The 16,856-nt window shown below is 40.5% G+C and overlaps 1 protein-coding gene across 9 annotated transcripts in view; it reads left to right on the top strand.

Annotated features, from left to right (window-relative positions):
* GRIA4 (glutamate ionotropic receptor AMPA type subunit 4) overlaps positions 1 to 16,856 on the top strand; it is a 236,995-nt gene that overhangs the window by 204,750 nt on the left and 15,389 nt on the right. For 4 of the 9 annotated variants that reach the window (XR_004751259.1, XM_035327585.1, XM_035327607.1 and 1 more), the window contains exon 14: positions 15,147 to 15,261. The exons of the other annotated variants lie outside the window; for them this stretch is intronic. Coding sequence is in view for 3 of the 4 variants with exons in the window: in XM_035327585.1 (XP_035183476.1) it covers positions 15,147 to 15,261 (115 nt within the window). In the remaining variant the exon portion in view is untranslated. The remainder of the gene's footprint in view (positions 1 to 15,146; positions 15,262 to 16,856) is intronic. 9 annotated transcript variants of the gene reach the window in all.

Genomic DNA, 16,856 nt, shown 5'->3' with positions numbered 1-16,856 from the left:
TTCATTCCCTTCTTCATTCCTTTCTCCATTCCTTTCTTTCTTCCTTCCTTCTTTTTTTTTTTTTTTTTTTTTTTCTTGTAGCCAGGAATAGCATCAGTGCAGGAAGATCCATCTCCCTTGCACCTTCCATTATGAGCAGCAGGGATGAGCAGGGTCTGCAGGTGAGAGCATCCCCAACACCTGGAAGCCCATCTGTAACCTCCAGGATAGGCTTCCTGTATACATAATTACACGTTAGGCTCATTTTGATCTATTAATTATATGGTTCAATCTAGTGAAGCCAAAATTTGCAACCATGTGTGCCTTAAGAGAGGCTTTTACATTTAGATTGAGACTTTGGCTTCCTTGGCAGGGATGCAGGCAACTGATTTTTATACAGCAGTGTGGAAATTCTTTAAATAGCATTTTAGGCTGTGTCATGTGTCTGATTCAGATCATTTTTGGATCTTAAAATGGAGTCTACAGAAAAACTCATTAGATATGGTTGGTAATCTGGAAAGTATTTCCTACAGAACATCCCATTTTCATGTGGGTAAATGAAAACACCCACATTTCAGGTGCCAAAATGCAAATTCTAGGAGACAATTACCCAGGTTCTTACATTTTCAACAAAAAATTTTGAATTTGTGCTGCGTTTCCACAAATGCGTTTCACTGGTTGCAGCACAAAACATTAAGAATGGGGGTGTAGGTTGATGCTCATTTCTTTATTAGTTGTCGATGCTCATTTCTTTATTAGTTTTAATTAAAGAGATGATGTCTTTCTGTAGATAAAGCTCAAGGACCAGCCTACATTCAGAAGCGCTGTGCTAAGATCCAGATCCTCAGGTTTCAATCATTGTATGTTACTATTTTAATTGTATTCTAACATTACCTGCTAATAAGGTCGTTGTTTCTTGTGTTTGTTTTTTTCCTCCTTTAAATCTACATGAACACATGAAAATTAGTTCTAGTTGTGCAGAGTTTAAATACTGTGAACACAGGCTATGAAGGTGTAGTTGAAAGTGAACAGTGAACAGAAAGTCATCTTGAGGACTTCAGAATTTTTCCTGTCGCAGTTAAATAAACAGGCTGCTACTTTTGGCATCTCTTTTAGATGTGGGCATTTATCCAGGGTAGTCTCCAATTAGAGTGCTTTTATTTCATCCAATTTATAGACCACAACAGAAGATATTATGGCATCAAATAAAATAATTGCAAACATTCAGACCACGTCTAGAATACCACATCCTTTTTTGGCTTCTTAATTCAAGAAAAACAACAGTAAATTAAATCAATTTCAGCAGAAGCTCATCGAGATGGTCAGAAGCTGGAGCACCTGCTCTGTGAGAAGCTGGGAGAGCTGGGCTTGTTCAGCCTGGAGCAGAGACGACTTTGTGGAGGATCTGATGGCAGCCTCCAGTGCCTCTGGGGAGGTCATTGACCAGATGGAGCTGGGCTCTTTGCAGCAGGGTAGGTCAGGAAGATAAATGAGAGTGGACATAAACTGAAACAGAAGAGAATCAGAAAGAGAAACTTTTTTTCCCCATCAGGACAGTCAGGCAGTGACACAGTTTTCCTAGAGAGGATTTGCACTGTCCATCCTCAGAGGTTTTCAGACCACAACTGGACAAAGCCCTGAGCAGCCTGGTCTGACCTTAGGGCTGAGGCTGCTGTGAGCAGGAGCAGAGACTTCCTGAGCTCTCTTACAGTCTGTGCTATTCTGTGATCCTTTTTGTGACATTAGAGGTTGGACATCTTAAGCCATCACATTTAATTTCCTAGAAGTCCAAGAGTATTCGGAAAGTGGCAGGAGCTTATGGAGGGAGTTGTGTAAGTTTCCTTCCAAGTAAAAGTCTTTCCCCAGCTTGTACAAAAGTTGCTCCTAACCACCAGCCTTCAGTTATTATTTCTGTGAATTAAAAGTCAATCAGATTGATCTCACCTATATCCCAGACTCATGCTGGAAATACAAAATAGAGTAAGGGTATCTGAACTCAATGAAGTAAGCGGCAGTGCTGAGCATCTCTGCTTTCCCAGGGCACAGAGAACACTTAGAAATTTAAGTGACCTTATAGAACTGCTGAGTGGTTGGCAGAAAGCACATTTGTGGAAACCCTAACAGCAGGGTCAAAAAATTGAAGAGTTTTTTATTTGGGGAGTCAGAGAACTCGGGTTGGCTGTCTCTCACTTTTGGCAGGGTAAACAGAAAAATCAGGAATACCTCATGGGTAAAGACTGAACTGAGATCATGTGCACAGTCTACCTAGCCTATCTGTAGTAAGTGACTTTCACTGAGAAGCAAAATTCCATAAATTCTTGCCTGAGAAGGCCCAAAGATTTCTGAGAGGCAGTGAAGTGTGGTTGACAGAGCGAGAGGCTGGAAGTCACGTCATACTGATGAGCATAATTATGATTCTGCCCCCCTTTCCCGGGAGTCTTGGCGGAGGTCAGTTCACCTTCTGGCTTCAATTTTACCTCTGCAAATTGAGGGTAATGACAATTGCCCATCAGTCTTAGAAGAGAAGTGAAGATTAATAGCACAGTGTTTACTGTGCTGTGCATACATAAAGTCCATTCATATTTCAGATGTTTGTATTCTTATCTCAAGTCCATGGAGGTTTCTGCTTCAGAATGAACCCATCATTAGGTTTATCAGTGTCTTTGATCAAAGGGACTGTTTTAGAGGCAAAACGACAGGAAAAATGTAACTTCAGCTAAATAGTGCTCTATGAACATGTGTTGTGTCTTCCCTTTAAAAGGCAACGGCAGAAATCTCCATCACCAGCGTACCCTCTTTCCTCCTGCTTTTTTATTAAAAATATATGGCATGTGGTAAAGTGTTCAGGGTGACAACAATTGCATTAGTTGGATCTCCCTGTCCACTCCAGAGATCTATCAGTAATTTATGTGCTTTATAGTCTCTATAGCCTGGCTACTTGTGTTTGAAATGTCACAAGTTTATTACATTATTACCTGTGAGTGTGTTTAGTCTACCTGGTTATGATTGCTTGTGCATTTGCATTTCCTGCTGTGTACATGTCTGCACCAGTGGTGGCAAAATCATACAGCTGGTTGCCAAAGGGATTGGATTGCCCTTGGGTGATAATTTCACCTGATCTTCAACTGATGTTCCACTGGCTTCAGGGCATTTTAATTATCAGCAGACTGGCTATTGGGCTGACCATCTTCTCTGGTTGCTGGCACTGTTGATGTTTGTCTCAGCCTATCAGATTTTCCTCATTAACTTCTGTAATAATATTCAGACAGAAAGTCCTAGGAACTCTTCCAACTAATCCCCATTTTGGCTGCTGACCAAACAAGGCTTTATATGACACAACTGTAATTGCTTCATTTGTAAGGTATTGATCTGCCATTAGGCAAAACACAATCCAGCACTTCATTAAGGCTCAAGTTATGTAGCATTATTTATTGCTTGCATTGCAGTTGCAGCTAGAGTTCCTACCTGGGGAATGGACCCCTATGTTTCTCTCAGTCCCTGCTTCTAATTAAAATAATGAACTTCAAAGTTCGTTGTAATTAGACCAAAGCTTAAGAAACCATCTCTTAGCAGGGATCTTTCCATGTATTTCCTTCTTTCTAATCCTTCTTTCTGAGGAACATCAGAAGGAAGTCACAAAGAAGCATGTAATGATACAGAAATCTCTCATGCCTCTTCTCAGTCTAATTTTAGATCTCATCACAGTGCTTCATCCATGCAGATCTTATGAGCTAGTGATCTGCTTCTGGCAACAGCAAAAATCAGCCGATTCCTCAGTGTTACCAGTGGCTTCTGACATAGTGTCCATGTCAGGTTAAGACCTTTGTGGACACTGATGTCAGTGAATGAATTCCCTCAGAAGCAAACTGCATTTTGCCTTATAGCTTTCCCACGTCAGGTTACTGTCCTCTCAAGGAAAAAAATACTGAACAAGCCAACTGCTTGTTTTATAACATTTTCAGTACTGTACAGTATGACAATGTTTTTTTGGCTTTGCTGTCACTTCATACTTCTTTCTTATTGAGGTGAGACTAGGATGGCTGAAAGTCCAACCAGATGGGCAAAAGATTGGTGTTAATTGAAAACAGAAACCTAAAATAGTTTGGTTTCTAAAATAAAATTATAGAAATTCATCTGAATCTGGCTACTCTTCAAAAACCTGAGAACAGTAATAATAATAAGGTGGGTTATGTTTTTTTGTTTGTTTGTTTTTTGTTTTCAGTTGCAACTTCTGAGAGGATGCCAGGAGGCTTTTCCTCTCACTGTGGCTCTTGCCACAGATACTTACACTTCTGTCACCCTAAGTATGGTTAAATGCAAGTCATTTTTTAGGAATCTTCTCCTGAGGACATCCCAGAAAAATTAGCTAGGACAGAGGACTTCTCTCAGCATTTATGGAGCATCTTAAGCTGACAATAAAGTAGCTTGTGAAAAAGGTGTGCAGATTCTCAGTCAAGCATCTTTACTTGTAGAAGTCACTCTATTCCTGTTGTGAAGAAAGCAAAGTATTCCACATGCAGGTGTAATTCTGTGCTTTTCGTTAATAGCAGTTCTATTTAAGAGAAAGCCTACATTAAGGAATTAGTAAATAATTCTAAAACCTAATAATTTAATGTGACTTATATAACACCAGTCAATACTAATGACACACTAGTGTAAAGGATTTAAAGTGCCTTAATTTCAGTATAGAGAAAACAATGATAAATAATTTGGCAGTAGGAGTAGTAATTATTGCCTATCTAAACCAAGTTACTGAAGACAACTAATTTTTTTTTGGCCTAAGCATTCATTAAAATTAAATGTTAACATTGTAAAGCCAGCTGCCCTGGCTGTGTCCCCTCCCAGCTCCCTGAGCACCCACCAGATACCTCGTTGGCAGGTCAGCACCAGGAACTGAACAGTCCTTGGTTCTGTGTGAGCACTGTTCTGCAACAGCTAAAACATCCCTGTGTTATCAACATTATTTTCATCCTAAATTCAACACAAGGCACCATGTGACCCTCTACAAAGAAAATTAGCTCTATCCCAGACAAACCCATGACACTTGCATATAATTTATCTTATTAATATAGTTAAATTCTAAATACTGTCGTTTAAATGATACAGACATGGAAAGGGAGACAGCATTCCACAAGTGAGAAAGGGCTCATTTAATCATCTTTTGCTTCTCCTAGGTATTGTCCTACTGAACTAAACAATATTATCTTAATTTGTTAGTTCTCCTCAATCTACCCATTTCCTTTGTGGTTTATTATTGAAAAGTCCTTGGTGTTTGCTAGACAAAGGTTAATTTGCACGTTATTTAATTGTAAAAACTCTGCTACATATCTAGGTAGACAGCAAATTACCATTTCTTAATCTTAAACATCTCTAACGTCTTAAAATAATCAGTTGCTGTTATGAAGTCTTGCTGCTTACAAGAAAGGAAATGCAGCTACATGTCATAAGGACATAACAGGATGAGGTGATGTAAAATTAAGAGTAGTTCTTCTTATCCATCCTGCCATTCTGTGTTCACAAGGGGTGAGATGAAGCCTGGCATGAGTGAAAAGTCACAGAAGCCTGATAGTGAAATCTTAGCAAACATTTTCAAATTTGAACCAGTATCCAAAAATGCCAGAGAAGCTCAATACTGTATTTAGAAAGATCTTAGGTTTATAATATTACCTAAACTGCTATCCAGAGAACTTACAGTTATAAACACGTTAAGAAATGGGGCTACATAGGATTCAGAAAAACTAATTTTTGCAGCGAGACCAACAGTTTTTTATTATTATTATTTTACTCTTCATGGTTTGTAAGCACAAGTCCACTTTTCTGGAGGTCACAGTACCATTTCTTCTGAGAACAGGTGATTGCTGTCCTTGGTCTTCCTGCGGATGAAAGCTGTGCAATGCTCAGTCCAAGGCACAGTGATTCTGCCACTGCTGGGACATGTGGAATGGAGTGAAATATTAGAAGCTGCTGAAACAGCTGCCACCCACTTTGTGCTGGAAGATTTTGATGTACTCAAATCTTCCTTTTTGTCAGGTGGCCAGAGTGATACTAATAGGCTGTAGAGCAGTCCACCAGTGGTATCTAACCTACTGAGGTGGATATAAAGAAGGAACCACTTTCTAGGTTGCAAGGAGCTATGCCCTATTTCTATTCAATAAGTACTAAATTGCATCCAGAAGAGACACATTTTTCCTAGCCTCCTCCTGGATGAAAACAGTCAGTCTGGGTCATACAGAAGCATAAACTTAGAGTCTTTTACAAATACAGCTAAGATATGTAAAACACATTTAAATATGTGGGTCAGCATCAGTAGCAATGAATAACATTTTTGATCCTGCTGAAAACTAGCCATCCATTAATAAAAAAAAAAAAAAAAAAAAAAAAAGATAATTTTTGTAGACAGTAAACTGCAGCATTGGGCAGTCTGGATGGTATATGGCTGGGTAATGTAACATAATTCACTTAGCCCTGAACTAATGCAGTCCTGGTAGGGCATGAGATGTGGTAGAGCTCTGTTGTTGTGGCCCCTACCACAAGCTAGTGCTCCCTGGCACTGCCCCATGTCCTGTGCCCTGGCCACAAACCCCCTACCTGTTCTTGCCAAAGCTACCATTTTCTCTCAGCTGGGTGCCTCTAAATTTAGGAATTACTGGAGAGGCAGGAGAAACAGCATCTAAACCCTGCTGTGACAAGGCCGTGAGTGGAGAACTGCTTCACCTACGGTACGAAAAGTCAAAAAGCTTTGTGCTGACCATGCCAGAGGTGAGTGTTACCCTGTCTGAAGGAGTTAGGTATATTTGGGGTGTGTATTTGAAAATGCTAATTTTAAACATTTACCATTTTTAAATATTTTAAATTTTAGCACTATAAAATGTATAAACAAAGTAAAGGGCTCAGGATTCCAAAATTTCAAAGGTGAGAGAGCGTTTCAAGCAGTGAGCAGTGGGCTAAACCCATCCTCAATGCAATTCCAACTTTGTGGAAACAGTTATACCAGTGCTAAGACACTTTTGAAACATCCCACTTGAGTCTTTAAAACATATTTTCAGTTGCAGGTGTTGGGCTGCAGCAGCCTATTCGCATAATCCTGTTTATGCTGAAACCAACAAGAAAAATTGCACTTTGAAAAGTGGCATTGCTCCACGGGAACAGGATTAGGTAGTTGTTAGCCAAAATTAAAATAGCTCAAAATTGAGAGAAGCTAGTGCTTCTGCTTCTGCTAAAGACTGTCTGCTGAACCAATATAAGGAATTACCCCAGGGACAATTTTACGTGTTTTTTATTTACAGCAAAGCTTTGTATAAAACTGAGAAGCCAGCTGAGTAGCCTTCCCAGGTCAAATGCTGTTGTTTTTACCCAAGCAAAATGCATATTTAATTGTTTGTGCCAAGAAGCCTTTGCATACTGTAATTGGAGTATCTTGCTGCAAAACAGCTTTCAATTTATATAAATATTTTAAACTACAATAATCAGACTTCTAGCTGGTATAAATTGTCAGAACTTCTTTGAATTCAAACTAGCTACAGCAGTTTTTAGCAGCAGTGGGTCTCCCATTAATTGGAACTCCTGCTGATCCTCAAGGTGTCAGAGTTTGGCTCATATTTGTTTACAAAGCTCGGTTCAAGTAACTGAGCTACGTACTTAGGACATACATAGAAGCTGTACATACTCAGTGCCCCTGGAAATTAACCATCTTATTTGGATGGCTAAATGAGGAGGGATGTGATTATTTTAATTAGCCACAGTTGGAAAGTATTTGAACTTTGCTTTAAATTTCTCATCTCTAAACAAAGAATAACAATATATATGTACTCTTATTTCTTCTTAGTGTTTGTAGGATATTTGGAGATATTCTTCTGGAAGAGGTGATAATGCAATTTAACAGGGGATTTTTAAATAACACATATAAGTGATAGCTTAAAAATAAAAATAAATAAAAATAAATAATAATAATAATAATAACTAAAAAAAACTGATGCAAGGGACACAGCCTGCCCATGGGTTTTCTGCAAGAGTTAGCTTCCTACAGGCCAATCAGTTTTGTGAGAATTGAAAAGACACCCTCTGTCCTGTTGAGTCCTTAGCTGGGCCTGGGCACTCACCTGAGATGGTGGGTCATGTCCTTTCTCTGAAAAACATGTACATAGCAGTGGAAGATTTTATCAGGAAAGCCTGAGAGATCTAGTGCAGTAGAGCTAATATCATTGTGAAAGCTTACAACTTGAATGTGAGTAGTTCTTTATTGAATATAAACGATGGGTGAGCTATCTGAGCAGGTTGCAAGGACTCTATGTTGTTTGCACTACTAGATACACATTAAAATATTTTGATATGTGCAGTGCTTTGTTTTATTCAATTAAATAGCATTAGAGCATGCAAACCTTCATAAATACAGTACAAAAATTATTCCCATAAATTTTAGAATGTGTTTAAAAAAACATGATTTCATGATTTCAAAGTTGGCCCTTTGTATTTTAAATTTGGGTTGTTTTTCTTGTAAAAATGCTCTTGCAGTTAGCTCCCTTTTTTAATATTTGCATTATTGATCGATCCTTCAAGCCTTCTAAGTATGGAATGATGTAAGCTTTGGCTACATCTTCCTCATTAACAGAGTGCTTGTTTCATTCCTAATTTATTAAATACATTCAGCCAGTGCCATGAAGCTTTACACTTAATTTCTCTTGATGAATTGTCAAACACCATTAAACTGTGCTGCATTTGTGTAGTGTTACAATCTGCCATCAGCACTTTTTCAAAACACATTTAAAATAAATAGCTCAGAAGACAGGCAGGTTTTCATTTTTTTTGCTTCGTAAGGTTGCATTTTAATTTCTTCCCATTTAAAATGGTTTGAACAGATGATACAAACAAGCCATACAAATGTACCCAATTGTGTTTCACTAAATAGGTCTGAGCCAGATCCTCAGCTGCATCCAGGAAGTGCTCGATTGCATGGTGAGGGGAGGCAGCTGTGGCCTCTGCTTCCTGAGCCACCTGGGCTGGATGTAGATCAGATCATAAGGGAATAACTGCAGCTCACATTGCTGAAGTAAGGTCACTTGGCTTCACCAGCTGCCCTCTGCTGTGTTCTAGGGGACCCTCCAGACCAAGCCAGGAGCATTGAGTGGCTTGGCTGTGTTGGCAGGTAGCTGCAGGGAGAGTCACCCAAAGTGTAAGGGAGAGGATGATTGTTGTGTTGCTTGAGAGGCATCATCATCTACCAACATCTCTCTGGCTTTGATACAGTGGACTCAGGGAAAATTTGTTCTTTTGGTGAATTTCTCACCACTGCACCCATGGCTTCACTTCCCATTGTGCAGCACCTTATTGGTCAGTCCCTTTCTCAAGCCAGTCACTACTTATGTAGGATATATATATATATATAACAAACATATATGACAAACCAGTCAGGGATTTTACTGAAACAGAAAACAAAACCCTGCATTTTTCCCAGTTAGTCCATACCTCATGTCTGGTGCCCCTATGGTGATCTACTTGTTTAAGTTTCTGCTGCTGTTTGAGGTTTGCTGTACTTTTGAAGGATCTAAGGTTAAAGAGATGTGGCGTCCCTCTGCACAATGTCACTTCTTAGCAGCTAAGTGATTTCCAAGGCTTTCCAATCCCTGTGAGAAGGATTTGAGAAAAGCCTTTTAGAGGGTCGGGGTCTGTGCTTCTGCCTCAGTGAGCTGCAGCAGTGGCACCAGCAGTGGTGGGATGATATGACATGCAGCACGGCTGCAGTTTAAACAGAGTTGTCTGTGTGTGTGTAGAGTCTCCTCAGTGAGTCATGGCATTTTTACACTTCCTGCATGTTAAATGCGAACAGCATCCCCAGAAGAATGTGAAACAGTGATAGAGCAGTGCCGCTGCCTGTGAAGGCAAAGGGAGAATTTCTCCAGGAGTCATCCCAGCATTCAGTGAAGTATTTTGGCATCTAAAGTGCTTGTTACATGGGATTTATGAGTCTAAGTTCAGAAAAGAGATTCAGGAAAATGTCAAACTGGTTTAAATAGCTAAGACATTTAAGTTTCCCTGGCAAAACTCTACTGGTTCCTTAAAAAATGGCTATTAAATGCTCCCAGCAGAGATCCTGCCTTTGCTATAATGAGTACCTGGGGACCTGTCTGTGACTTTAGACCACTTAGTATTCAGAAATGGGTAATCTGTAACCTGGCTTCCTGGAGGTTTCCTTTGCTAAATGTGCTCAGGCCAAGGCTAACTCCTCTACATGGCCTTCACAGGTGGTGCTGACTGGTGTTTTTCAGCCATCCCAGAACCACTGTGCACTGGGGAATCTGGGAAGCAGCTGTGGTTGACACTATGGATACGTGTTGAGGTCTAATCAGGCTGGGGAGAGCCTTTGCTATCATGCGTTGGTGCTCTGAGCATCAGACTGTTGAAAACAGGCCAGACTTTACCATGAAGGATACTTTTACCGTGTTTCTAGTTGCTTTAGATGCTCAGTTGTGGTACTGAAATATGCACTCAAAGCAGTGCATTGGGCACCTTTTGGTGCTCTCTCCCTTGCTGTTCCCTTTTGGCTGTCTCAGATTTTCAGCAGTGCTCCTGGTTTAGGGAGTGTAGTGATAGGACAAGAGGTAGCAGGTTTAAGCCATAGATTTAGGTTAGATACAAGGAAAAAAATCCTGAGGGTGGTGAGGCACTGGAACAGGTTGCCTAGAGAAGCCGCCAATGTCCCATCCCTGGAGGTGTTCAGCGCCAGGTTGGATGGGGCTTTGGGCAACCTAGTCTAGTGGGTGGCATCCCTCCCTGTGGCAGGGGGTTGGAACGAGATGGTCCCTTCCTTTAAGGTCCTTTCCAACCCAAGCCATTTTATGATTTTGTATGATTCTGTGCTGCCTGTTGTGGTCCCTAGCCTGGGCATCTGCCTCATTCCCTTGTGCTTTAGGGGCCTTTGTGTGTCTGTTATCAGCCCCTCTTGCATTTCACCGTGTAATTGCTAGGTACCATGGTGTTGTGTGCGTTTGGTCATTTGCTGAATGCCTGCCTCACTGCTTTGTACTGACTGAAGTCCAATAGATGGGTTGTCTGTCAACTGTTATTGTGACCCAAACTCATTGGAAGGCAAAGCAAACCTCTCTGCCTTCTTTCCTGGGCTTTGGGCAAGCACGCTGCTGCCATTCTTTTGGGTGGCAGACCAGTTATCCCTATCTGGTGTTGTAGATGTTGTTTTGGAAAGGGCTGTGTAGGTGCAGTCATCTGTCTGTGCAGTTTTATTTTCTGCTGACTATGAAAGGCTTATCTGCAGGTGGCACAAATAGGCTCTTGGAGGAAAAAAAAAAAAAAAAAAAAAAAAACTAGCATTTTGAACAGATTTAACTATTTATTTATTGGGAGATAGAAAGTGATTTTAATTGAGTGAGAATTATTTAATTCTCATCATGTTTTGCACGCTGCAGAACTAGAAGCAGCTTACAAAGAGCTGTGATCCATGCATTGGAATCATTGTCCATACAATCACATAATAGTGAAGTGAGGAATCATTGTAACACATAGGGCTGCAGTTTTGGCTGAATTGGTGTGATGACTGCATACAAGGACTCCCTTTTCTTCTGGGTAATAGAAAATGCAGGATTGTGCAATGATAGCACAAGGACTAAGAGTCAAATATTAAAGCACTTGCCTACTTTCTACTGTTAAGCCCTTACTCTTGCAAAGCTTTCAATTCCTTTATTGAGGAACAAATTGTTCTTCAATGGGAATTTTGCCTAAAGTTCAAGGATTCGGTCCTATTCTTTAATGATGAAATATCATCATTTAAAGAACAGCATTTCTGCCACAGATTGCCAAGTTTCAAAATGTCTTCCTCTGTGGCAGAATGAAGCACTGTCTAGGATGAGTATGAACAATCTAGCATGGCTCTAGATTCATACTAAGGTCTCAGGTACATAATTTTCAATGCAGTCACCGTTGCACCTATCAGGATCTCAATTATGACATTTCTGTGTGAGATACAGCAGTGTTCTCTGTGTTTTGCTGACCAGAAGGAAATTGTTTCCACATGTTGAGGTGGACCTGGATAACAAAGCAACAGAGAAAGCGGTGTGAAACTAACCTGTTTTTACATGGCCTACTAGACATGATGAGGACAATAATGTGTTACATTTATAAACAATACAGTTTAATTTCAGAGCAATGATTGCAGCTTAAATCCACATTTACTTCGTCATCCTTTTTATTTCCATTTCTCTATTGTGCCGTGAAACTGTCTAATAACCCAGCTAAATAACCCTCTCATGAATGGGTTTCATTTATTTATTTATTATTCTAGGATTACTATCAACCAGCTGTAGCTTCTCTAAATGACCATGGGGGGAAAAAAAAAAAAAAAAAAATCTTTAATAACCTTTAGTGTTCTGAAAGATAAATTCAAACATTTGGAAGTAGGAAAGCTCTTCCCCTTCAAAATGGGCATTAAACATGAGAATTTATATTAATTGTCAAATAAATTTTCCTAGTAGTTTTTTATTCATCTTTGAATAGCCATATAAAAGGCCAAAGTAGACATTAATTTGAAAAGCTTGAAAAACTCTGAAGCCTAAAGGGATTTACAGTGCTGAGGGCAAAAGTTGTAAGCTATCAGGCACCCCAAGGTATTGTAATGATTGAATAAAAACTTTCAGAAGTTTTATGAAAGCAGAAGGACATTGTCTAATTCAATGAGCGTTAGTGTTCATACTTGAAAAACTACAGCTTAGAGGAAATAATATGAAGATGCTTTTACAGATAAATTGATTGATAGGGCTTCCAATCTGCTTTAAAACAGGACTGTGCTTAAGTGGCTCATTGAATGGAGCATTACTGATATTCCTTGAGATATATTTCATCCTTCACGGGAATGAACACTTCTGCCTGCATCTGTAGCACTGTCAAGGCAGTTGTTTATGTTATTGCTACCCAGCATGACAATTAGACACAGCAGCATTAAATTAGACCTTGGTTTGGTTCCTCTTGAAAGGAACAGGAGTTTTGATGTTGACTCTGCAGACAGCAGGCTCAAGCTATGTATTGAAGCCATTTTCTGAATAAGTAGTGTTGATCAGCATCAAAGCAACAGTGTTTCTAGGATAATTTTCATTTATGTCTCAGTCCCAAAGTCCTTACAAAGGTAAAATTTACGTTTAGTATACTAGAAATGTGTCTGCTAAGTGGCAGGGCTGGCCACACCATTATCTTTCTGAGTGGGGCAAAGAGGCAAAAAGCAGTGTTTGAAACTAAAAGCTGAGTAGCAAAAATATGTAGTAAAAATGACTGGTTCAAAGGCAATTGCTTCCAAGAACAAAAGGGACAAATGAACAATTTCATTCCCATTTTGCAATTTCTCCTCTCCCTCTGGAGTGTGAACCATAATTAGAGCACTTATACAAAATCACATTTGTCAGACTGGCTGCTAAATTCCCCTTAAAGCTTTATCCACAAAGAGCAGTCTGTTATCACTCCCACTACAGCTTACGGTTCTCGTTTGCACTTTCAGGGACAGACAAGCAATTTTTCTATCCATATTGAAAATCTCATGTAAATGTAACAACAGTGAAGCTAGGTAAGGCCAGTTTCTACACAAAAGCTGTTTCCAGATTTCCTGAACAAAGACCTGTCTTGGTTCCAGCAGGAGCTATATGAAAAGCTGTTACCAGATAGCGGAGGTATGTCCTAAAGCCAACACTAGTCCCGCAAACAGGGCAAGTGTTGCAAGGAAGGCTCTGTGAGCTGTAAAATACTGCTGTCTGTACTTGTGCCTTGACAGATTAGTTTTCAATTGCTTTTAAAATGTCATATAGGGATTTTTGTCTCCTATCATAAATCTGGGTGCCTTACTGGGTTTGTATGGTAATCTCTGCTCTCTGCCCTCTGCTGTCCAGTCTCAGTGCTCTGTGGATGCCTGAAGGAAAACCTCAGAGCACAGGCAGAAGCAGCTCCATCCTAGGACCAGCTGTGTGTCATTTTCTTGCCTAAATTTCAGTGTGGTCCCAATAGCCTGGACTTCATATCATACAGAAATGGTGATTAGCCTTCATGGTGTTAAGGGTTCAAAACCTGGACAGACCAAAACTGGTGTTTCTCTCACCTGGAAGAAGAGCACTAAACCTGAGATAGAGGACACTGTGTGTCATGGAGCCCCTTTCAGCCTGTTTTGCCCATGCCAGTGTGCTGCTGGTAATGCAGGATTCATCTTCGACCCAGTGATAGTTCAACGTGTTAACTCTGCAGGGAGCAGTCACCAGGATGACCCAACCACCTGTTTGTTTCTCAGCACCTTTTCAATGGGCACTTGAGCCTTTGCTTGGCTGCACCATCCCCAGGTTTCCCCATGGAGGATATCCTCCATCTCCACCTTCCTTCCCACCTCCGGTGGTAAGGGACACCAGCTGCTCTCCAGGACAACAGGGGAGTCCCTAGAGTTGCAGGACTAAGCTAGACCCCAGGTCCTGCATTTCATCCAAGCCTCTTCTGTGCGAAGGCAGTGGGACTCCACTTGAACCTGCATCCCGAATGCATGGATGTGACTAAAGCAGGTGGTGAAGCTTCAGGTGGGCAGGACTCCAGGCACCTCTTCATGCATTGTTTCCTGTCAAAGTTTGGAGGCTGCACCACACTGTTAACACTGTTCTTCAGCTGTGCCTCACTCCTCACTGCCTGCCCCTGGAGCCCCAGCCGAGAGGTCCCCGAGGCTGTGCAGTATCACGCTGTTATGCCTCGGAGCTGTGCCTGGCACAGAGACAGGCAGGGCCAAACCTAAGCTGGCTGCATCTCTCCTCCATAGGACATGGGAATGCATCTTCCCATCTAATTGAGAAATCAGCCTAGGCCCACACTAAGTAGATTTTCTAAATATAGATTCAAATAAATCTATGGAAATCATTTGTAATTCCAGACAGAGTTTTATCATCATTTTTGCAAAAATTGTTTTGGTTGGTTGATAGAATTTTCTTGTTAAAATCCAAGCCGGTCTGAAAATCATTTCTATATGGGAAACACATTTTTCACATTTGAAGGTAACTACAATATGTGTGCTGCCAAGGGCTTTGAAATATGGAAATGAGAGGTTTATTTAGTGTGTGGATCAAGCTTATAAACAGCTTAAGTCCTCATTCCTTCTAACATCTTAACAGCTGTGCAGTTTCTTACAAAATATGTTTTATCGTTTCAAGAAATGCTGTTAACCTCGCAGTTTTAAAACTGAATGAACAAGGCCTCTTGGACAAATTGAAAAACAAATGGTGGTACGACAAAGGAGAATGTGGCAGCGGGGGAGGTGACTCCAAGGTTAGCCTCAATGTCACCAAAAGCGGGTAAACAGTATGTAAAGTAATTGGTGCATCTGCTGGGGTTTTACCTGCAATGGAACAGCTTCTCCAGGATCACGGCATTGCCATTACCTGCAGTTGAAATCTAGGTGTATGCAATTACTGTCAAAGCAAAAATATTTGCATTTGCTTAAGCATCCCAAAGGGAACTCGTAAATGCTCCCTGCTATGAAATCTATCACCAGTTTTAAGAAACCTGCACCTTCTAAAATTGTGATGAGCTTTTTCAGAGCTTGCTCTGGTGAACAAGCAGTCTGAAACCTTCAGGAGCAAATATCAACTCATATTTATTTTCTACAATATTGTATGACCCAAAATAATTTCTCAGTGACAGTAAAGAAAATCAGCACAACTTTCTCCAAGCAGAAATCTAGTGCAGGGTCCAGGCTCAGAGATCCACTGTTGACACAAACAGTACTGGTACAAGTAATAATATTCACAGGGGTGTCCAAAACAAACGGGGGCAAATTTCAGCTGAAATATCTTTGCATGGACATTTTATAATATCTTACACACAGACTCAAAGTTTCCTAGGCAGAACTGCTCAGAATGTATCATGCAGAAAACTCCCAGATCTTACATTCTTCTCTGCTGTGGCATTTGCAGCCTTTCACCACCTCTGAATTTTAGGCTGAGGTGGTAAAAATTTTTTATTTTTCCTGCATTTCCAGATCCTCTACATGGTGAGTGCCACTGCTTCCTGGGCTCATCACAGCTTGCTTTTGGGAAACTGCCTTGTGCTGAAAGGAGGCAAAGATGTCGAAGTGAAAGATGTAGAAGTGGGGAAGGATAAAGATATTAAAAATGCCCCTTCAGTGCTAGGCAGTGTACATTAATATTTATTTATGTGCTTGTGTGTGAACAATATCTAAGAGAATGCTGCACAGGTAACTGTGCAGGCACTGAGCTAGTCAGATACAGATGATTATATTTGATGGATTTGTCATACACAGTTTATGTAGCTTTCTTTACAATTGCCCACATATATTTTTCTTACTATTTTCTTTCCTCCTTTAGTCCTCCTGCTCTTTCATGCTGTGTTCTGGCCTCAGGGACCATCCCTTGGGCTGATCTGCACTCACCCAGAACTGCTGTCCTAATCCTCTTCACTTTGCCTTCGATCCTGCTGCTCTACCTATTTTTCCCCACTCGCCAGCAGTCACAGTTTCAAAAAATGGTCTATATTTTCTGTTTCAAAGTGCATAGGCATATTAGACCTGATAGCACTTACATGCAAGTGGAGTGGACACCAACTTCTGTTAAGAAAGTTGATGTGTGAACCATAAAGCTCCCATGTTGATACTACTAAAAGCTCCACCCAACCCTGAACTTTTCCATTACTGTGGATGGAGGGGCCATTTAAATTTACAAAAGTCACAGGCAGGGAGTCACATAATTAAAATACCTCTATTTTCTTAAAATACATTCCTCACGGGCCTACTGCTGCTGAAATATGAGATAAATAGGTAGCAAACCAAGGGTACTTTAAATTTACCGTCCTCAATTACCAGCTACTGGTGGTCTGAGTCACAAAGCAAGACAAGGGGAGCAGCT

The sequence above is a fragment of the Oxyura jamaicensis genome, chromosome 1 (genome assembly GCF_011077185.1).
Source record: "Oxyura jamaicensis isolate SHBP4307 breed ruddy duck chromosome 1, BPBGC_Ojam_1.0, whole genome shotgun sequence".
Classification (NCBI taxonomy): domain Eukaryota; kingdom Metazoa; phylum Chordata; class Aves; order Anseriformes; family Anatidae; genus Oxyura; species Oxyura jamaicensis.
The sequence above is the reverse complement of the archived record's forward strand: the minus strand, read 5'-3'. Positions and strand labels throughout refer to the sequence as shown.